The 20109-nt window shown below is 33.0% G+C and overlaps 2 protein-coding genes across 6 annotated transcripts in view; both read right to left on the bottom strand.

Moving 5' to 3' along the window:
• The window catches only part of tubgcp5 (tubulin gamma complex component 5), a 28247-nt gene extending 9094 nt beyond the window's left edge, over nucleotides 1-19153 (bottom strand). For 2 of the 5 annotated variants that reach the window (NR_199866.1, NM_001018141.2), the window contains exons 1-16: nucleotides 18907-19153; nucleotides 16933-17081; nucleotides 16727-16780; nucleotides 15843-15951; nucleotides 15672-15768; nucleotides 15494-15573; nucleotides 13834-13969; nucleotides 13639-13756; nucleotides 13428-13517; nucleotides 11364-11457; nucleotides 9718-9973; nucleotides 9433-9635; nucleotides 9221-9336; nucleotides 7179-7447; nucleotides 4738-4936; nucleotides 2850-3038 (exon numbers count right to left, since the gene is read on the bottom strand). Coding sequence is in view for 4 of the 5 variants with exons in the window: in NM_001018141.2 (NP_001018151.2) it covers nucleotides 2850-3038; nucleotides 4738-4936; nucleotides 7179-7447; nucleotides 9221-9336; nucleotides 9433-9635; nucleotides 9718-9973; nucleotides 11364-11457; nucleotides 13428-13517; nucleotides 13639-13756; nucleotides 13834-13969; nucleotides 15494-15573; nucleotides 15672-15768; nucleotides 15843-15951; nucleotides 16727-16780; nucleotides 16933-17066 (2144 nt within the window). In the remaining variant the exon portion in view is untranslated. Of the gene's footprint in view, nucleotides 1-2849; nucleotides 3039-4737; nucleotides 4937-7178; nucleotides 7448-9220; nucleotides 9337-9432; nucleotides 9636-9717; nucleotides 9974-11363; nucleotides 11458-13427; nucleotides 13518-13638; nucleotides 13757-13833; nucleotides 13970-15493; nucleotides 15574-15671; nucleotides 15769-15842; nucleotides 15952-16726; nucleotides 16781-16932; nucleotides 17082-18902 lie in introns of all 5 variants that reach the window. The other 3 variants (NM_001441969.1, XM_087255604.1, XM_087255603.1) reach the window with 3 other exon arrangements.
• The window catches only part of LOC147836428 (uncharacterized), a 719152-nt gene that overhangs the window by 417824 nt on the left and 281219 nt on the right, over nucleotides 1-20109 (bottom strand). The window lies entirely within an intron of this gene.

The following is a 20109-nucleotide window of genomic DNA, read 5'->3' as shown; positions in this document are numbered from 1 at the left end:
AAGCTTAATATTTTGAGGGCAGAAAAAAGAAAAAGGCTATTGTTCTTCTGCTTTCTGTATCATTTCCCACTGTCTACTTTTAGATGCTTACACTCTAACATGTTATTTAGTGGCTTTATACATATCAGAATAATAAATAATATGCTACCTTCATAAGATCTATGAATATCACAAAAGTAATATTGAAAATTATACTAAAAGCCCAAAAACATATTGTTTCTAACATTTATAGCAAAATGTTTTTTTTTTCTAATACAAAAAGAAATATTTGACAACTAATTTGATTTTTGCATTCTCTTTGGAAAGCAGTTCTAACAATGCACCTGTTAATTGGTGTTTTTTTTGTCCTGAAATACAGATTTAAGAATGTTGTTTTTTTACTTGCTGTTAGTTAATTTTTTTTATTCAAATTAATATATAGACATGTGCTTTTCCATCACAAAAACATTGCATTATTGGCCTTTTGTCATGATGAAAACTATTGATCCCTTGCATGTATATTTTTTTAGAGTCAAATTTAATTACAACCAACAAATTTAAAAGTCAACAATAATGTATATAGGGCCAAATTGTATAAATGTTCTATTAGCAATTCATAAATAAAGGATTATTATATTTGTACTCCGCTACATTACTCATAAAACATATTTCGCTGATTTCACTGGTTTAACATTTACTTAGTGTTTTAATCTGTAAAAATATTTCAACCAAAAATGAGTCAATCTGTCCTGTTTTGTCTTATTTTTGGGAATATATAGTTGACATTACAGATGTCCAACTTAGCTATGATCCTAGAATCTGGACATTAGGGGACACTGAACACCTAGATAAATCTCATCATAAAAAAATACTTTACACTTCTGGCTGGAACGGCTGAGAAAAAAAGCATTTAATTAACTGGAAATCATCTCACTCTCCAACTACAAAACATTGCATCAACAAACTTTTTTTCCTACTGTACCCCTGAGAAAATACTGTTCAGTGTCAGAGGATGAACAAGTACTAATAAAAATTAATTTAGGGACCTTTTATGGTGTATCTACCTTCTTTTTTTATTTGCATGCTTTAAGCATTTTTATTTATTATTATTATTAATATTTTATGACACTGAAATTTAGTTTTTTTTCTTTGTTTGCTATTGGTTGAACGAAAAAAAAAGTCAGTTAATGTTTGTACAATAATATTTGTTTTACATCTATGTGAAAATAAACTGGAATAATAACTAAATAAAGTATTTGACTAAATCAAAGTCATATTTTTTGTCCACTGTAGAATGGGTCAATTATGTAAGCTTATTTAGAAATATCTGACTGAAAGTTCCAAAAAAGCCCAAGCACGCACCCACTCCCTGATCAGAAAAAGGGTCAAAAGCGAGCAACAACGAAACACTTTAAGGAACAGTTGACCCATAACTGAAAATTCATTCATCATTAAAAGTGCTGTATGTAAGTTTGACTACCAGTGGTTGAACTAGGTATTGCATTCCTGGATCAAACCAAACACAAGCGCAGGTTGCCAGATTGACAACCAACAGGAGCGAGTAGACGAGGAGACTAAAGGCAGATTTAAATCATGCCCTAAATAAAAGCAACGACACCCAATAGAAGGAATATTTGCCATATTAAAAGAAGTTTTTGTTCTAAAAAACACTTCAAATAGATATATTATAAATGGCCTCTATCTCTTCCAGCTGAACATAAGAAAACTATGACAATGATCATCTCAGGTACACTTTGTGTGCTTTATTCATTGTTAAATGCTAATAATGTGAGTATGAATGTCATTTTACATGACATTTATTGCCATACCACTGAAAGCAGCAGCAGATAGCCTACCTCAGATCTTGAAAATAAAATAAACCGTCTATAAACAGAGCTGTGACTCAAAACCAACACATATCAGTGACTCACCATCTACATTTAATACTGTTAAAGAGGTTTAATATGTATTAATTAGATTAGAAACCTTAACAATTCGTGAGTTAGTGTATATTCTGTGCTTCTGAATGGCTGTACTTCAATTTCTGTCATGTTGTGTCTGGTGCAAACAGCCCAATTGCTTATCACTGCAAGTCTCGTTATGTACAGTGTTGTTAGGACACAGGGATTACAATGTAACCTGCTCATCTAACATTTACATTAATAATATTTGTATTATTTGCTAATTAATAACCTCATGTGGAACTCTGAATCTGCTTCTCATTTCGGAGTCTGCTACTGTCTACCGGATGGCGCATTTTGGTCACGGGTGCATGCTTTGAGAGCCTTTCTGAATTGAATGAATTAAATTTGCGGTTTTCCCATCAGAGCAACCCGGAATGCTGAAATATAATTGGCTAAACTAGCAGTGGACAGGGTAAAAGAAACAAAACAAAGACAGGTGTTACGGCACGTAACACTCACATTTTCAAAGCAGAATTTCTGACTTCATCATTTTTTTTTTCATATAGTCAAGAATGTTCACTTGGCATGTTTCCTTAATATCTGCAAACATATTAGGGTATTTATATGCTTTAGAAAAGTCAAAACTTACATACAGCACCTTTAACACATTCTTTACCTGTTCCAAACCTGTCTGTGTTTCTCTCTTCAGAATACCTTCTTTTGTGTTGAACAGAATAAAGAAAACCATAAATGTTTGCAACCATTTGAGTTAAAATAGAGAGTAAATCTTCATTTTTGGGTGAACTATCCTGTTAAATGCTAGGTGTGAACGGCAGTGTGTGTCCCTCATCAACCAAAAGCATCTTAAAACCAAGTGTAAACTGCGCTATCCACTGTAAACAGGCTGACAAAACGCATCTCAATAGCGGAGGTGTAAACAGGGCTGCCTTTCCTGCATTCTCTCACCTGTAGTCTTTCTTCAGGGTTCTCATGAGGTTCCCACAGCATTCAACGTATCTCCTCTCAATATGTGGATACAGACAGGAGCGAAGTGTGAGCTCAAACGTCTGGCATGTCACAGACTCAGAGGAGCGATCCAGAATCACACTGCCACCAGAGAATTTCTCATGAAAGTCATTCTGCTCTAAATAAAGCCTGCAACAGATAACACACATTACCTCAGCGGAAAAACAAGCAAATGAAGTTGTGAGTGAATAAATACCAGGGTTTCTGCAGGTTTGACCAAGTTAAATTTAAGAATTTTTTAAGACCATCATGAATGAAATTTTAGACTCATAATGGGCCAAAGGCTAGGGAATGTTTCAAATAACCAAGATGGAAAAGACTTTTATTTGTCCTATCATTAATATAATTTAATACATTTAATAATACAAATATAAATTATTAATACATAACTACAATATTTTAGATATTTTTTAGCAAAAAAATTTAAGGTATGCATACTCTTTTTTTTAACATAAACTTTCTTTAAAAAAATAAAATGATCAAATGTTTTAAAAACTAAATCTATGCACAACAATCTGTCCAGGTTGGTGTTCTCAGCAGTCAGTACATGGAGCACTTTTAAACAAATGTTATTGTAAGAAAAATAATTAAACCATTATGATAAATAAAGTTAACAATTATCTTTTTAAATAAACAGTTTAAAGTTTTATTGAGATGGATTGTTGGTGATTTTATGGGCTTTGGCCAGAGCAATACATGAACAAAGGAAAATAAACACCTGTTTAAAAAAAGATTTAAGACGTACAACACAATATTTCAGTAAATCTAATACTTTTTAAGGTCTAAACTTTTGATTTTGAGATTTAAGACTTTAAGACCCCACAGAAACCCTGAAATACAGTTCCATGTACTTGAAAATATGAATCACTTTTGATAAAATTAGTTAAAATTTCAAGACAATTTACTGAAATTCAAGATGCTCAAGTTCTTTCATTAACTAAAAAGAAATTAAAGGAATATTTTAACCTAAAAACAAAAATTCTGTAATCCTTTACTCACATCTGCACTCTTTTCTGTTTAAGACAAAAGATGATATTGAAAAGATTTGAAACTGATAGCCATTGAATTACATAGGGTTTTTGTTACTATGGATCTCAATGGTTACAAATTGTTTGCAAAATTTCCCAAAAAATCTTCTTTTGTGTTTTGTTGAAACCACTTGAGAGTAAACAAATTGAGTATTTTCAATTTAGGGGTGTATTATCGCTTTAAAGTCATGGTTCATTTTCCCTTTACTTATTTCGAACCTTGAATTATGAGTTTCTTTCTTCTGTTAAACACCATAAAATAGGTTTTGAAAAAAGCTGGAAACCAGCAACCACTAACTTCAATAGTTGTTTTTTCTAAAATAGTAGTCAGTGGTTACAGGTTTTCAGCTTTCTTCACAATATCTTCTGTTTTGTTCAACAGAAGAAACAAACTTAAAGTTTAAAAGCGCTTGAGGGCGATGGAATGTTGGTGAGCAATTGATAGGCGAGTAAATTTTCATTTTTAGGTGAACTATCCCTTAAAGGAAAACACTCCAGGATTGTTCTCTGCATAGTAGAGTTCAATGAAACTAAAGCATTCAATTCCTATATTTATACATATATTTCTTTTAGAAAATAAGTAAATAAGTGAGACCCTTATTGTTCGGCTGAGATCATGTAGAGCCCTTTGAATCCTGCAATGTTTTTGCCCCAAAATTCAAATTTATTTTCAACTTAAAAAAAAAGACATGAATATCTTGGACGACAGGAAAGTTAAATTCTGGGGTGGATTTAACCCTTTAACATCCTTTGTTGCTTTGTAAAGTCAACGTCAAATCTTTTCTGCATTCTGCGGTCACCTTGCAAAATTAATGGCCAGCAGGGGGTCATGGATGTCATCCAGCTCCAGATGACGTGCCACGATGGACTGCATTTTGATCAGGCTCTTCTTAGTGGCCTGTTGCTCGGTAACTGTATTTGTGGGTGACTCTTCTCCACGCCGAAGACGAGTCTGCACCGACTCCAAGAAGAGCGTGTACAGACTTTTTCTCTCAGCATCTGCAGACACGTCAGAAATATTAAGACAATTCAAACCTTTTTTACTTGTAGAACAAATGTAAACTGAAACTAATAGACCCTTTTTGCATTTCCTGTTTCTCACCAACAGAAGGCTCCTGAATGGGAGAGTAAAACAAATATTTTATTACAATCCTATTTGCTTAAATAATAAACAGAAAACCACTATCCACGATGGTTTTATCAAGACTTTAAGAAAAAGCAAATGAGACTGATGACGACAGGCAGAGAAGAGAATAACGTCAAATTTACTCCCAGCCTCTCAGAAGCTCCATTACAAACACCTCACATAATTAAGCTATTAAAAACTATACAAATATACAAACAATGTCCCAACAGTCTCTCTGAATGATTGTAGAGACATTCATAATTAAATCAGCCTGACATTGAATTAAGTTCACTCCTTTTATGGACCTCTTTGCCCAAAGCAATTTTCATAGATCCACCATTTAAGTCAGTTCCACTATCCTCTGCCACAATGACAAAGTAGCTTGTTTTCATCAATTTTTTTCAAAACAGAAGAAATAATTAGACTTATCTGCAATGTTCTTATGGGTGAACTTGACTTCGCTTGTGATCACTTTCATTTTAGTTTTGGATTTGTAATATTTGTAATTTTCCATTTAGAAGAAACACAGAAGAATCTGTTTTCCTTTGTTTTAAACAATCTGAGACCTCGTTAAACAACCAATTTAACTGATTTCTTTTTCAAAATACCATCTAGTACTATTATCTAGACTAGTACTAGACTAATATAATTCAAACAAGAACTAAACACATATTTTCCACAATCACCTGAGCCCCTGTAAACAAAACTTCCTGTCAGAGAAATTTCAGGACCACACTCAAAACGAATGGGGGAAGGAAAATTTCCCAGAAAACACCATCTACAGCGGTAGCATGGCTCCACACGGAAGTAAGGAGATGCACAAATTAGTATTTTTTTGTCGTTATTATGAATTTTGTTTTTCAAAAAACAAGCACATGTTTTAAAACATTCATAACCGTGTTCTTCCGTCATGCTTTAAAAAAAAAAAACACTAGAATGAAAAAAAAATAAAAAAAACCTGCTAAATTTAGCTTTTTTTCATCCATAATAATAACTCCTGTATAGCAGTCCCAGAACATTCTGAAACTCAATGACACTCGAATACCCTGTCAGAAAAGCCTAATTGGAAAGGACCTTTTTACAGTGTCTAGTAAAATGTTAATGTTATTTTCGTGTGTTTACATACATGAATATGGCCACTGTGTAAATGCGCAGTACAGTTATGACCTTATTGCCACATTATATCATTATGATAACATAATATATTTATTAATTCATTATTTATTTATTGTCATAGCAGCAACTTATGGTTATTTCATGGCAAAATGGATATACATAAAAACAAATTCCTTTTACAATAAAAAGTTACTTAGACAAATATATAAAATATATAAAAATTTATTAAATTCACACTCATGACTTGATTTATTGAAGATAAATACCAAAAAGTAATGCAACTGGAATAACTACAACATTTACCATCGTCAATCTCATATGAAGCAAGAGAGCGCGATGACATATGCATGTGTTGTAGTGCTGTCCCATTTCTTAAAAATAAATTTTGAAGCCCTTTCTCATCACACTTTGTTTCAAGGGCCAAGGGGATGGGGAAGGAGTAGGGGTAAAAAAATAGAATTTAGATTGGGCCTTATTTCTTGGAGCACAAACAGTTAATCTGTATCATCAACACTTATTGTCTGTATTCTTCTGTATTGCTTATTGTCTGTATTGCTTCTTCTTGTTGAAAAGCTGAATGCCTCCTCAACAGTAGGTGACTTTGGACAAAAGCATCTGCTAAGTGAATAAATGTAAACGTGGTTTGAACTAATTGTGCCAAATACAGAAAACAAAGATGACTAATTATTCTTTGACGCAAGCCTCCATCTGACGCAAACCTCCAGCTGACACTAGATCTCTGTAAATCCAGTCCATGATGCTGAATCATATGTGTGTGTACATGGATGATGCCAAGCTGCTGCTAAATGTGGAAGTACTGGAACATTTACAGCTGACATTTCCACTAAGTGCTACACTGTTATTACATTTGATCACTTTATAAGCATGTCATCGTAAGTAAATAGAACTAATTGTTTTTTATGTAATAAAGAAAGAGCAAAGAAACACTAAAAATGTATTAAAATAAAAAATTCATCAAATAAAACAAAAAAAAATTACCTCTAGAGGAGCCATCAGATTGTTCAGTCTCCTTGCAGTCCAGGTTCTTGAGGAGCTGCATGGATTTTCCAGCCATGATGATCTGCTTGAGCACTGGCTTGAGGAAGGACACCATGGTGTGTTGTCTGCTGCTGGATGTCTGTTCTCCACCTGAGCTTCCACTGGCTGCATCGCTGAGCCTCTCCTCACTCTCCACCATTTCAGACACGCTATACAGAGTGTAAGTGGCATACCAGAAGTCCCTGTGGTTTACCGGTACATCCTTGTTTCTAGAAAAACATGTGCATAGGTTTAATTTATTTGCAAATTAAGGATGTAAGGAGAATAATAGCTGTGGTGAGTGCAAAATGAACATCCTGAAATGACACGAACGGAGGTATCTTATATCACCCTGAAGGGGTTTATTTTGTGATCACCAACTGACTGTACATAATACCCGAGATACAACTCCATATAAAAGATAGGGTCAGAGGTGTTGTTGTTTTTTTAGTTATTTGTTTATTGGTTTTAATATACAAAATAAAATTGTAAAAATGAAATAATTGAGACACTCAGTAAAAAAGGTCAAATACAATAAGAAACATTTTGAATATTTAAATATAATAAACTGGTAAAAGATACAATCCAAGTGCAGTGACTGAGTATGAAAAAGATGATTTGAATAAACAAATAGAGAGAAAAAGGTAAATAATATTACTTTTCTGCTGTAGTTCTAGGTATGGTCATACACTTTTAAGAGCATCCGGAGTGGCCAAAAGCTTAGAGATCTATGAGAGGCATCCAAATTCTCTCTTATTTCTTAAGCAAAAGGTAGTAAATTGTTATTATCATAATGCTTCACTTACAAACTGTTTGAACAATTCAAATGTTGCAAAATGCCTTTTTAGTCAAGTATGATATTATGCCAAGCTTTTTTACAGATACAAGTCAAGAGTACTGTCCAATTTTGTACATTTTTATTGTTTTTAAGAGGCTTATTATGTTCACTAACACAGGATTTATTTATTCTAATTATTTATTTCTCTAAAAATACAGTGATACTGTGAAATATTATTGAAAAGTATTTATATCAACTTTTTCCTGACGACCCAGAACAAAGTGGAACTATTTCTGGTTTATATACTAAGCTTGCATCATTATTATTTACTTCTAGATCTACAAAGAGACTCCTGGCAACTAGACCTTAATAACAGTTTGACAGAAGAGGACTGGAATAAGGTTATATGTAAAATCTATAGATCTTCTATTTGTGCTAGACCTAGCCTTATTTAATCTAAAGTTATTCCTAGACTTCATCTTTCCAAGGCCAAGCTGGCAAAGATGTATTCCTCTGTTGACCCCATCTGTACAAGATGCAAGCAGTCCCCTGCTACATTAGCCCATTTGTTTTGGTTATGTCCTAGATTATCTGTATTTTGGTACATTTTTTAATCTTACTCCAGAATATTTTGTAAAGATGTTTGTGCAAATCCATTAACTGCTGTCTTTGGTATCTTATATGAAAATAACAATTTGTCAAAAAGTGAATTGGACTGCATTGCCTTTACATCTCTTCTGGAAAGGCGCTTTATTTTAATCAATTGAAAACAATCATGTCCCCATTGTTTTAAACAGACAAATATAATTGTAAATGGACAAAATGATGGTGATGCTGCCAGGGTTTGCTTGTATTGCACTGATGATGTCTTTATTTTTTGTCTTTGTTTATATCTACAATGTTAAAGCACTATATTTATATAGATATATTATACAGTTATTACACCAGTCTTCAATTTAAGACAATTGTTGAGAAACCATTTTTTTTATGCTGCTTAGGTGCATAAAAAACACTTATCACTTATCAGTGTTGGGCAGCTTATTATTTTTGTTAAAACCATATTCATATTTTCTCATGATTTTCTGACAAATAGAAGCTCAAATAAACTGCATTTCAAATTTAAAAGGCTCATTTGATTAACTTAAAAAGGCCTTGATGAATGAAGTATTATTCTTCCACCAAAACTTAAAAAAACACCCATATCCTTTGAGTTTTTTTTGTGTACCTCTGAATGATGAACTCCTTGGCAGGGTCAAATAAGTGACCATGAACAATCCATTCATCAACAATCTCAAGATATGGCCTCACCGTTTCTACCCAGAGAGAGAAAAGAAGTGCCACCTGACAGGAGGAAAAAATGATAAGAAACAAAAAAAGACGAGCAGTACTCTCATAAAATGTGCAAATTCAAGCATCTAAAACTACAGACCCACTTACAGACTGCTCAGAGGCTTCACCCACACTGTCATACTCAATGATGGCCTTGTAGAGGGTGTTGAGTAAGTGCGAGGCTCGTAAAACATTGGGCGTTCCGGGCGGCACCTCAGCCACTCCTGTGCAGAAAACCCTGTGGAGCATTGTGATCTGAGCCAGATGAGGACTCAACCGTTCCAGCACAGAAGACAGAGTCACAGTCTCATCTATGAAAAATCATCACAGAATTAAAACTACAGCAACAAAAAAAACTAAGTATTTTTAGACACACCCAAAAAGAAAAACAACCTTTGGCAATGATGTCTTTCTCGATAGCATTGAGCTCTTCTTTAAAGCTGGTGAAGTATTTATAAAGGGCCCAAACAAATGCTTGGTAGGTCCTAAAAGGAGGCTCGGAACTCTTCTTGGAGGATGACGAGGAAGAATTGAGACCTGGAGGACAGGGTTCTGCGCTGTGGCCTGTCACTTCATCAATAAACTTTTGCAGGCGGGAAACAGCCTGCCCATAGGCCGCTATGTGCTCCAGTACAGAGTGAAGACAGTTCTGTGGATAGATATACGAAAATACTTTCTTTAACAAAACAAATCCCAGCAGCACTTAGTTTTAGTCATGTTTTCCATGTATATTCTATGTCAGTGGTCTCAAACTCAATTCCTGAAGGGCCACAGCTCTACAAAGTTTAGCTTCAACTCACAGCTGCTTAATACTTAATTAAAACTGTGCAGAGGTGTGGCCCTCCAGGAACTGGGTTTGAGACCTATGTTCTATTCACTTCTCATAGTCATTGCATACATTGTGTAATAACTAGGTAGTATCACTAAACCAACTCCTGCAGTAGATGTATTTAACACTTCAGTTCTAAACCCGCTTGACTTTCTTCTGTTGAACACAAATTAAGATGTTTTGAAGAAAGCTGAAAACCTGTAACCATTGACTTCCATAGTATTTTTGAGGTTTGGAATCACATGAGGGCTAATAAATACAACAATTTTACATTTTTGGGTGAACTATCCCTTTAAATACACTAAGAAAACTCTTCGCTCAAAATCTTGACACAGTAACTTAAATACTCCATTAATAGTTAATATGAAATAATAACAGCTGATTAAAACTACACTTAAAAGCATCTAAAGTCCTGTTCACACCAAGGAAAATAATTATAACAATAACATTAAAGATATAATTGTAACATTTTATTTTAAGTCACAATTCACAATATTAAAAAATACATTAAGATTAGATTAAGATTATAAGCTTAGCGAACTACAAATTAGCAGCTTTTAATAATAGTTGGTAAGGTAGTTGCTGGATTTAGGTATTGGATAGAATAAGATAATTTATAGCTACATACTAATAAACAACTAAAATATTAATAATAGGCGTGTAATGAGCCAGTTGTTAATAGCTTGAATTGACTTCAAATAAAGTGTTATCCAAGTCTAAAAATCACTGTAAAATTAAAAAAATATCAGAGTCCATATAACTACAACAGCACATGAGTCCTGAAGATGCGCAACATAAACAATGACAGCAAATAAGTATCCATACTGCAGTTTCTTGTGCTCATACAGTTATTTTTCTTGGTTTGAATGGTTCTTAATTTAGCCTCAGTAAAAAGTATCAATTTAAACATTTTTAAATACAACTAGAAAACATCTAAGGTTGTAAATGGAAAAATGTGCTGTTATTTTTGCTTTTTGCACATTGCTTTAATGATAAATATATTCTCAACATACTGTTATGTAATGATTGTTGCATACTGTATGTTGGGACCCACTCAAAAACAAAATGTCACATCTCAAGGAGTTTATCCCATTATATAAATACACTGATTTGCATTTAATGTCTGACTGGCTCCTTTCATTTATCGTTTACGGGATTGTGAAATCTACCAAATCCTCTGGATGAGTTTTGGGAAATGGTAAAAACTTACATTCGTTAGATGCGTGACCACCACATCATTCCTTACAGTCACCTTGCCGTCATTGTGCTGGAAAATGAAAAGTTTCTTCACGCCAGAGAAAAGCCTGAGGAAAGAACATAAAATAACATAAAAGAGCACATTTTATCCTTGGAAACTGGGATATGAGCAATTAGTTTTATTTGTGATACAGCTTCTTCTAGGTATGCAAACATACAACAGTCAGTAACCAGTGCAGATGTAATCTTGAAAATCTTCATTCCAGAACTGCTCGTTCCCTGCAGGTTTCAACTTGCATCTCATTCCATATTCACATTTGCAATCTTCATAACACGATTATGAAATATTATTAGGATATCTATTTTAAGGTTACCTCAAAAATCCAACTATATTGACTAAATTTACTGAAGTTGGCCTGTTCTAAAGGCTTATGGGTTTATTTTTTGTTCTGTTGACGATATCTTGAAGAATGTTCAAGAAACCCGCAGCCATTGCAATCCATAATTTGAAAAAACTACAATGAGATGTGAATGGTTATGCTTTATTAAAAATATGCGGTTCAAAATAAATTCATGGTAACACTTCATTTTAAGTCACAGTTCATGGTATGAACAAACCATTAACTAACATTATGGATGCAGAATATGATCATACTTTGAAACATCTTATGAACAGATAATATTTTAATAATAGGCAGGTAATAATAATAGGCAGGTAATAAGCCAGTAGGTATTAACATAAATTGTGACATGCTAAAGTGTTACAATTTTCTAAAGGAGAAAAAAAATTTAACAGGCTTTGAAAAAGTGGAGGGTGAATGAATGATGACAGAATTTTCATTTTGGGGTCCACAATCCATTTAACTTTTTATTATTCAAACATTTGGGGTTAATTTTTAAGAAAGACAAATACAAAATAATTCTGTTTTAAATAAATGCAGTTTGTCTTGTTTTTATTCATAAAGGGGGAACAATCCCCAGTTTTTTTTACATTATAAAAGGGTTTATTTTTGAGCCTTAGATAAAATTTAACATAATTCAGTTTTAAATGAATGTAGCTCTGTTAAATGCATTTTGTATTCATAAAAGAAAAGGACAAAAGCACAATTTTTAAAAACTTTATAAAAAGGTTTATTTTTAAGCCCAAGAGAAAACATTTAAAAAAATCTGAGTGATTCCAAACCTTGACTGGTAGTGTATATACTGGTGGCGTGGATTTTCTGATGGATGTCCACTCCAGGATGGAGTTACACATATGCTTTATTTTGTCTTTATGATTATTATAAAGTTGAATGTTTAAGATCATTGATTATAGTATGATCTCAGTGTCATCCAACTTCAGAGTAAAACTGGATAATATGTGTGTGTGATTGTTTTTCTGTATGCCAAATGATTTGTTTCCTCAGGATCTACCCAGCCAAGTAAGAGGTCATGGAGATCTCTTGAGCGGACCTAGACTCTTGAAGAATTGGAAACAACTGTTTCCTGAGTTATTTGCCATTTTAAAAGTTAAATATTTTAAAGCTAATTCCTTTGTATGCAAGCTGCCAGTTTGGATGTAGATTATACCGGTTTTTAACCAGTTTTGATAAAGACTGCTGAGAGTACACTCATCCATGAGTAAGAAACAGATTGTACTTTGTGTGTGTGTTCTATTCCTTTGTAGATCTTTTCACAGGTCTGGGGTCAGCTCTTAACAGGCTAGTGGCTGTCTGACATTTATATGCTTGAAATATTGAGATTTCGTTCACGATTGTACGTGCACACACGTGGATATTTTCTTAGTCTATCTGTGTTTTAACCAATCAGCTTAAAACCCTTATTTGTATGATGCAGTGAATGACGATATGTAAGAGTTTAATTATTGTTTTGAGATTGTAAGCAGAGCGGCCTACAAACTTATTGCGAGTGTTGAAGCTGACTATTGCTGATGAAACTGCAAACTATCTTTAGTAAACTTCCTTTTTAATTGAATCTTTAACTCTGGCTCTTCTTCATCTGACAGACTGGTCATTTAGGAGTTCAAGCTGTAAAATATCCATAAAATACAAATGTAAATAATATAAACAAATCATACCAAAGAGTTTCTCGAATTACTTGTGTCTCAGTAACAAAAGATTTCTCCTCAGGCAGGTAGAGAGGCCCAGTGTTATACAAGTGCTGATCCCTGGAGAGAAAGAAAAAATATAGTACATTCTTTAAAAAATCTAATTTAACCTATAAAAAAGTCCCAATGAATGGACCTGCCATGCTAAGAACAAGATATTTTAAAAGCAAAGATGTCATACCAAACGTTGTAGAGGTTGGAGTGCAGGTGAAGACTGTGTGGAAAACGGGGAGAGTTGGGAACCCAATAAGAAGTGACAATATGCTGCTCCAACCAAGCCCTGGAGTCCGGCTCACCAACTGCAACAGGAAATCAGTAAAACCCCTAAGACCTGTTTACAACTATCATAAAATAACGTGCTAATACTGTCCACTACCGGTCCAGGTGACTTGAACGGTCTTGTCGTTCTGCTCGTGGTCCTCCTGCGGCGTTCTGTCCACCTGTATCCCAGAATCCTCTCTGCTCAAGGGCTGCTGGCTGTCGTCTTCTTCGCTTTCCTCCTCAGACCACTCCTGCAAAAAGAGCACATCAGTGATCAGTGGTGCTCTGTTATTATTGCAAGACTTCTTTACATGTATTAAAGTTCTCGTTGCTATAACAGCTTTCAGTCAACTGCAGAGTTCCCGCCAGGCTTTGTAATAATTGTCTTAATTGTAGCTTGATTAGGTCTTAACATAATGTGAAACGAATTGTGTATTCAGCCAGCTGATCAAAGCCCAGGAGCAAAAGCATCTTCCTCTCTCTAATAAGGCTTCTGTATAATCGCTCCCTTGAGGATCCACTGCAGGTTTTCCATTTCGCCTCACGGAAAAATCCTGTTAAGTCCACTTTAAATGTTATTTATATGTTTACAGCTTTTATTTCATGAACACCACATGTATAATTTCATCTTTAATGTTTTGGAAATTTTTTGACATAGTTAATGAATAAAATTTACGCAAACATGTCCAAGTGTATACCTAAAGTGCGTGCCTCTTCCCTTTATTTTCCTGATTGTAGCATGTTAAAAGTGTTGCATGTAAATTATTGATTCTACTAAAACATATAAATATTTTTTGCAGATATACATTATTTTTAAATGTGCTAAGCTAACATACTTGGTTAAAAATAGCTTTAAAATACACAAACTAGCAATAATAAAGTGGTTAAAAACATCTACTCTTTAAATTCTATTTGTGTTATCTATTTAATGAAAAGTGTTGATTAAAAATGCTGCCTGGAAAAAAGCAACCAATGTGTTTAAAACAAATCTCGGTGACGTTTTAGGTTCTTTCAGTGTTTTGTTATATATGCAGGCGAATATTGTTGTTAATGTATGTTATATTAGCATATATATATATATTTTAACAACAACATTTTTATTAAAATCATTCTAAAACTCCTGAGTATCACATGACATAAACTAAACTCATAGCAAAGTGAAAAAGTAACTGCTAGTATTGTTTTATTTATTAAAATTGAGCTACAACACATTGTCTTGTTGTTAAAGCAGTTATTATTTACATAAATTAATAACAATTTTAAGAACTGCAAATTTACTTTGCTTTTAAATATTCAGAAACAGAAACAGTCCGAGATGACTGATGGTGTGGTAAATATCTATAAGTTTGTTAATGAATGGGATGCTACATTTAACTTTTTTTAAAGCAAAGCACTTGAATTCAACAAGCTCATAGCCAAAATAGGAAATTAATATTGAAATGTAATGTAAATGTATGCAATCTGATAAGATACAACAAATGCACTATAACTTCAACTGAATTCTAAATAAAAAAATATTTTATGAATGTATAAACCCATTTGAATGAAACCCATCTTAAACATTTAAAATTTAAACAAAAGGGCAAAACAAGAGTGCATTGTTTAAATATATACCATGAAACTAAAAAAATTTAAAGAGAAAACTATAAATATTTACATTAGCAGGCTTTGGAATATTTATACAGGCTGACATATTTATATAAGGCTACATCGCTCATTCAGCATTTTATTAAATAGCAATAGACCAGGCAGAAACTGATCTGACATTCACTCACTGGAGTGTCTGGAAAAGGTCCAGGATCAAAATCTTCTCCTTCCATGAGGTACTTGGCCCAGTCAAACGTGTCTTCTTTCTCTGGAAAAAATAAATAAATAATAATAATTGTAGACACATTGATAACAGTGATAAAGCTGTCTAACTAAATAGAAAAGTAAACAGCAGAAAATCCTAACCTGTCTCTTTCAGTCTGGGTCTTTCACAGTAGTTTGTATTGGATGGAGAGTCAGACAGGTGAAGTAACAAAGCCAGGATGCCATAATGGATGTCGGTCTGAAATCAGACGAAGTATTAGATTAATTCAGCAGATGCAGTTTTCTCTGAATAATGTCAGTGTGTTATCTCACCTTTGTTCCATCAGTATTAGGAAGAGGCGAAGTGAGAAACTCTTCAGTGAGTCGTGTCCAACTCTCCGCTTTACTCAAGTCAGAGTGAACCATGAGTTTCTCATGAATACTGGCAAAAAGGTAAATACAATGAATCATTTTAATTAGAGTTTTAGTAGGTTTCATAAAGGTAAATGTAACATTAAAACATGTTTTTAGTTCAAGTAAAGAAGTTTAATGATTAATTTAAAAGAAACGCTAAACATCAATATGGTATTTCAATGACATTTTATAGAGAGCACAAAATATAATTGCATAAGCAACATCTCAGAGTTTGAAAACACTACTTCTTGTATTACTAGATTTAATCTCCATGACTTTGTCTTCACTTTACAAAAAAATAGCTCAAGAATAGAAGACCTGTGTTTACAAATGCTAAAAATGAAATTATCTTTTACTGTTCCTTCTGCTTACATTTCAAAAAGTGTTGTTCTTCAGTAATTTCTCTTGTTTTCCAGCACAATGTCAAACAATTATTTTATCAAGACACATTTACTCAAGAACCTGACGTTAAGGCTGTTGTTTTTTATGCAAAGTGAAAGTGATCAAAATTCTGTGAGTTTATAATTAAAACAAATGTCTACCAGTGGGTTCAGACATACACAGTAATTTTCTTGAATTTCTACTTGTCACCATTTTAGTAATTTCTCTGAAAACAAGGCCTTTTTTCATTTTGTTTCTTATAATATAATAATGCATCTCGATTTCTTTTTAACTGTATTTATATTGGAAAATCCTTTTAATGTGAAATTATAAATTAGGACCCCCCCAAAAAACTTTATAATTCCAATCAAAACATTAGCAAAGAAAAAGAAAGTGCAAAAAATGTGGAAAACTCATCATACCCATTAATGGAGCGCTGCACATTATGTCTGTTTGCTTCAAGGAAACGATGAAACCTATCCAGGGGAGAAACATTATGATGAAAGCTTCTTATTAAATGCATGTGCAAAAACACAAGAACTTGAAGTGTAAACAGAATTCTAAAGCAATTATTTGCTTTTTATCCAAGTTTAAGCTCAATTTCAAAAGGACGAATAGACGCACTTACTTAAAATTAGACCAGGTAAACTTCAGTGCCATTTGAAAGTTTTGATCTTCCTCATCCTGAATGGCTGTGAAATGTGAGATGAGTCTCTTGGTCTCGAGCTCAAGCTCCTTTTCGAACCTACTCCAGTGAGCCATTCTGATCAGTTAAGACTACATTGAAACACAAGAGGAAATATTTGGGTCAATATAAAAAGTGTCACCGACAGATAATGATTGAGAGAAAGATGACCAAGTCTAGATCAAATACAGCTGTGGGCACTCACATCAATATAACAATTTTGTGACACTGTACAATATAAATTAACATTTTTACATTACTAGGAGGGTTAGATTTATGGCTAGACATTAATAAAACACAATTTAATGGGTAATTTAATAAATATTATAAATACTTCTTATTAGGGCCGTGCAATTGATCGAAAATCCGGTTTTGATTTTGGCTTCTAACGATTATGAAAAAACATTAATCAAGATAAATGATTATTGCATCCTATACCGCCCTCTTTCCAGCGGTACACATTTGTTGCACTGCAAAGCTCAGTTCCACGTGAAAATGACTAAAAGCATGTACTGTAATGAAATGTTTGCAGCATGGGATGCGCATCATTCATATTTTTAATATGAGTGCTTAGCCTCAGACAGGCTCGGAGATGAGCAGAGCACACACATCTAACGGCATCTTTATGTGAGCGCTTTCATGCTCAAATACATGCACATTTGTGTCAGTGCGGTGTTTAGCGATTATTCGTATTAAAAAGACATGTGAAAGAGAAATCATATCAGAGCAGCACTATTCTTAAAGTGACAGCGTGCAATATTCCTGCTGCCGACTGTTTTAATCCTTAATCAAACAACAAAAGGAGAAAATCCCTCACTGCTCTTGACTGAAGAACTTTTGTAGCTGAAGTTTTTTTCTTAAAGTGAAGATGCTTAAAACAGTTTAAACCAAACAGATTTAATAACTCATTTCTAATAACTGATTTATTTTATCTTTGCTATGATTACAGTACATTATATTTTTACTAGATATTTTTCAAGATACTAGTATTCAGCTTAAAGTGACATTCAAAGGCTTACTTATTGTAATTAGGCAAGTTATTGCATAACAGTAGTTTCTTCTGCAGACAATCAAAAATATAAATTGCTTAAGGGGGCTAATAATGTTTAGCTATTAAAACAGGTTTCAAAATATTTAAACCTGCTTTTATTCTAGCCGAAATAAAACAAATAAGCCTTTCTCTAGAAGAAAAAATATTATAAGAAATACTATGAAAAATTCCTCTGTTAAACATCATTTGGGAAATATTTATATTTAATAAAAATTCACAGGAGGGCGAATAATTTTGACTTCAACTGATAATCGTTCTGAATAATCGTGATTATGATTTTTCCCATAATTGAGCAGCCCTACTTTATATTGTAATTACTCTTTTTACATTACTGTGATGGTTTGGTTTGATTTGGTTTAGTGTTGGAGTAGGTGTAGACGTTAATAAAATGCAATTGATGGGTGATTTAATAACTAATATAAATAACTATTTTAAACATTCGGCCACAGCTGTATCTCCTTTAGCAACAGAGAAAGGGAGTAAGAAAGAAAATATACAGCACACCGATAAGATACTGTATGGAGTGATGTACTGCTGTTTAAATAATTATGACTAATACCATGTAAAAATTTGTTCATATTTACATTATATAAGTGGATGTGCTTTGTTAATTATGTATAAATGCACAAACATATATTATACGTATATGTGCGTGTGTATGTGTGAAGAAAAATGTTTGTTTATATATAATAATCGTACACAATTAATAGATAGATAGATAGATAGATAGATAGATAGATAGATAGATAGATAGATAGATAGATAGATAGATAGATAGATAGATAGATAGATAGATAGATAGATAGATAGATAGATAGATAGATAGATAGATAGATAGATAGATAGATAGATAGATGAGCACAAACCTGCTTTCTAGTTGTGATGCTGACAGGGGCGAGTCGTTGTCAACAGCTTCGGTTAGCAAAACAAGAAACCCATCACAACGACGTATGCTACATGTTACAGATAAAGCAAAAAATTTGTCGTCTATCTCACGAACATAATACGAAGGACAAATTGAGGACTGAATTTCAATCTTAATATTTTAGTACGAGCATTAGATGTTTTACGATTTCCCCCGTTGCCGCCTCCATGACTTCAGACTCTTCTTCTGCGGTGCATTGCCGTTGTGAGCGTTCATGCTGCTTAATTGAGCTTTACTGCCACCTATCGTCTGTCAAAAACAAGACTAGACACAACAAACCATAACAGCCAGACTAAACATTTGTGCTAAGAGTCCAGGAACAAAGAGATCTAAAATGATTTTGGATTTATGGAAACGTATTTGTTCATGTGTAATCTGATTAGTATTTAATATAATATTTACTTAAATTCTACTTTGAATTCTAGATTAGCATGTTAGCATGTTTTATTGCAACAGCAAATTCCGTGTAAATAAATAATATAAAAAAGGTTGGGAACCACTGGAATAAAACATCTACAGACATTTCATCATGTATGAAGACCCAATTTAACCAGAAATAAATTATATTGTAAGCAAATCATAAGCATTTTGGAAAAACAACATTTTCTTTCACTTTTTTACACAATTGTTGAGATCCATTCATGAATGTCAAAGTATTTATTTATTTTATTGTTTTAATCTCACTTATTTTAATAAGATTTTGGAACATTTATTTGACATTTAATCATTATTTTTATTTTAAACATTATTATGTATTTATAATCAATTCAGAAAAATATGTATGTGTTTATTTGCTGATTTTTTATAATCTTGTTTATTTGTTTTACATTATTCATTTTGTTATATTATATTATTTTATGCTATTTCTTCAAAATTTTCCACAGACCACCAGCACTGCCTTGAAGACTTCTTTAGTCACTGATTGATGATTGCGTATACTCACTTTTATAACATTAAGTTTTGTAAAATATTCATAAATACATTCAACTTAATAAATATAGTTTATATACAGAATATACATTTAACATTTCAGTTATTATTTTGTTGAGTTTCTATCAAGTTGCTTTAAAATTTTTTCCTTAAATGTAGCACTGTATTTACACATTTTGTTATACATTCTAATACAATATTTACATATGAATAC

Source organism: Danio rerio, chromosome 6 (genome assembly GCF_052040795.2).
Source record: "Danio rerio strain M-AB ecotype USA chromosome 6, GRCz13ab, whole genome shotgun sequence".
NCBI classification, from domain to species: domain Eukaryota; kingdom Metazoa; phylum Chordata; class Actinopteri; order Cypriniformes; family Danionidae; genus Danio; species Danio rerio.
Note: the sequence above shows the minus strand (reverse complement) of the source record. Positions and strands in the feature narration are given on the sequence as shown.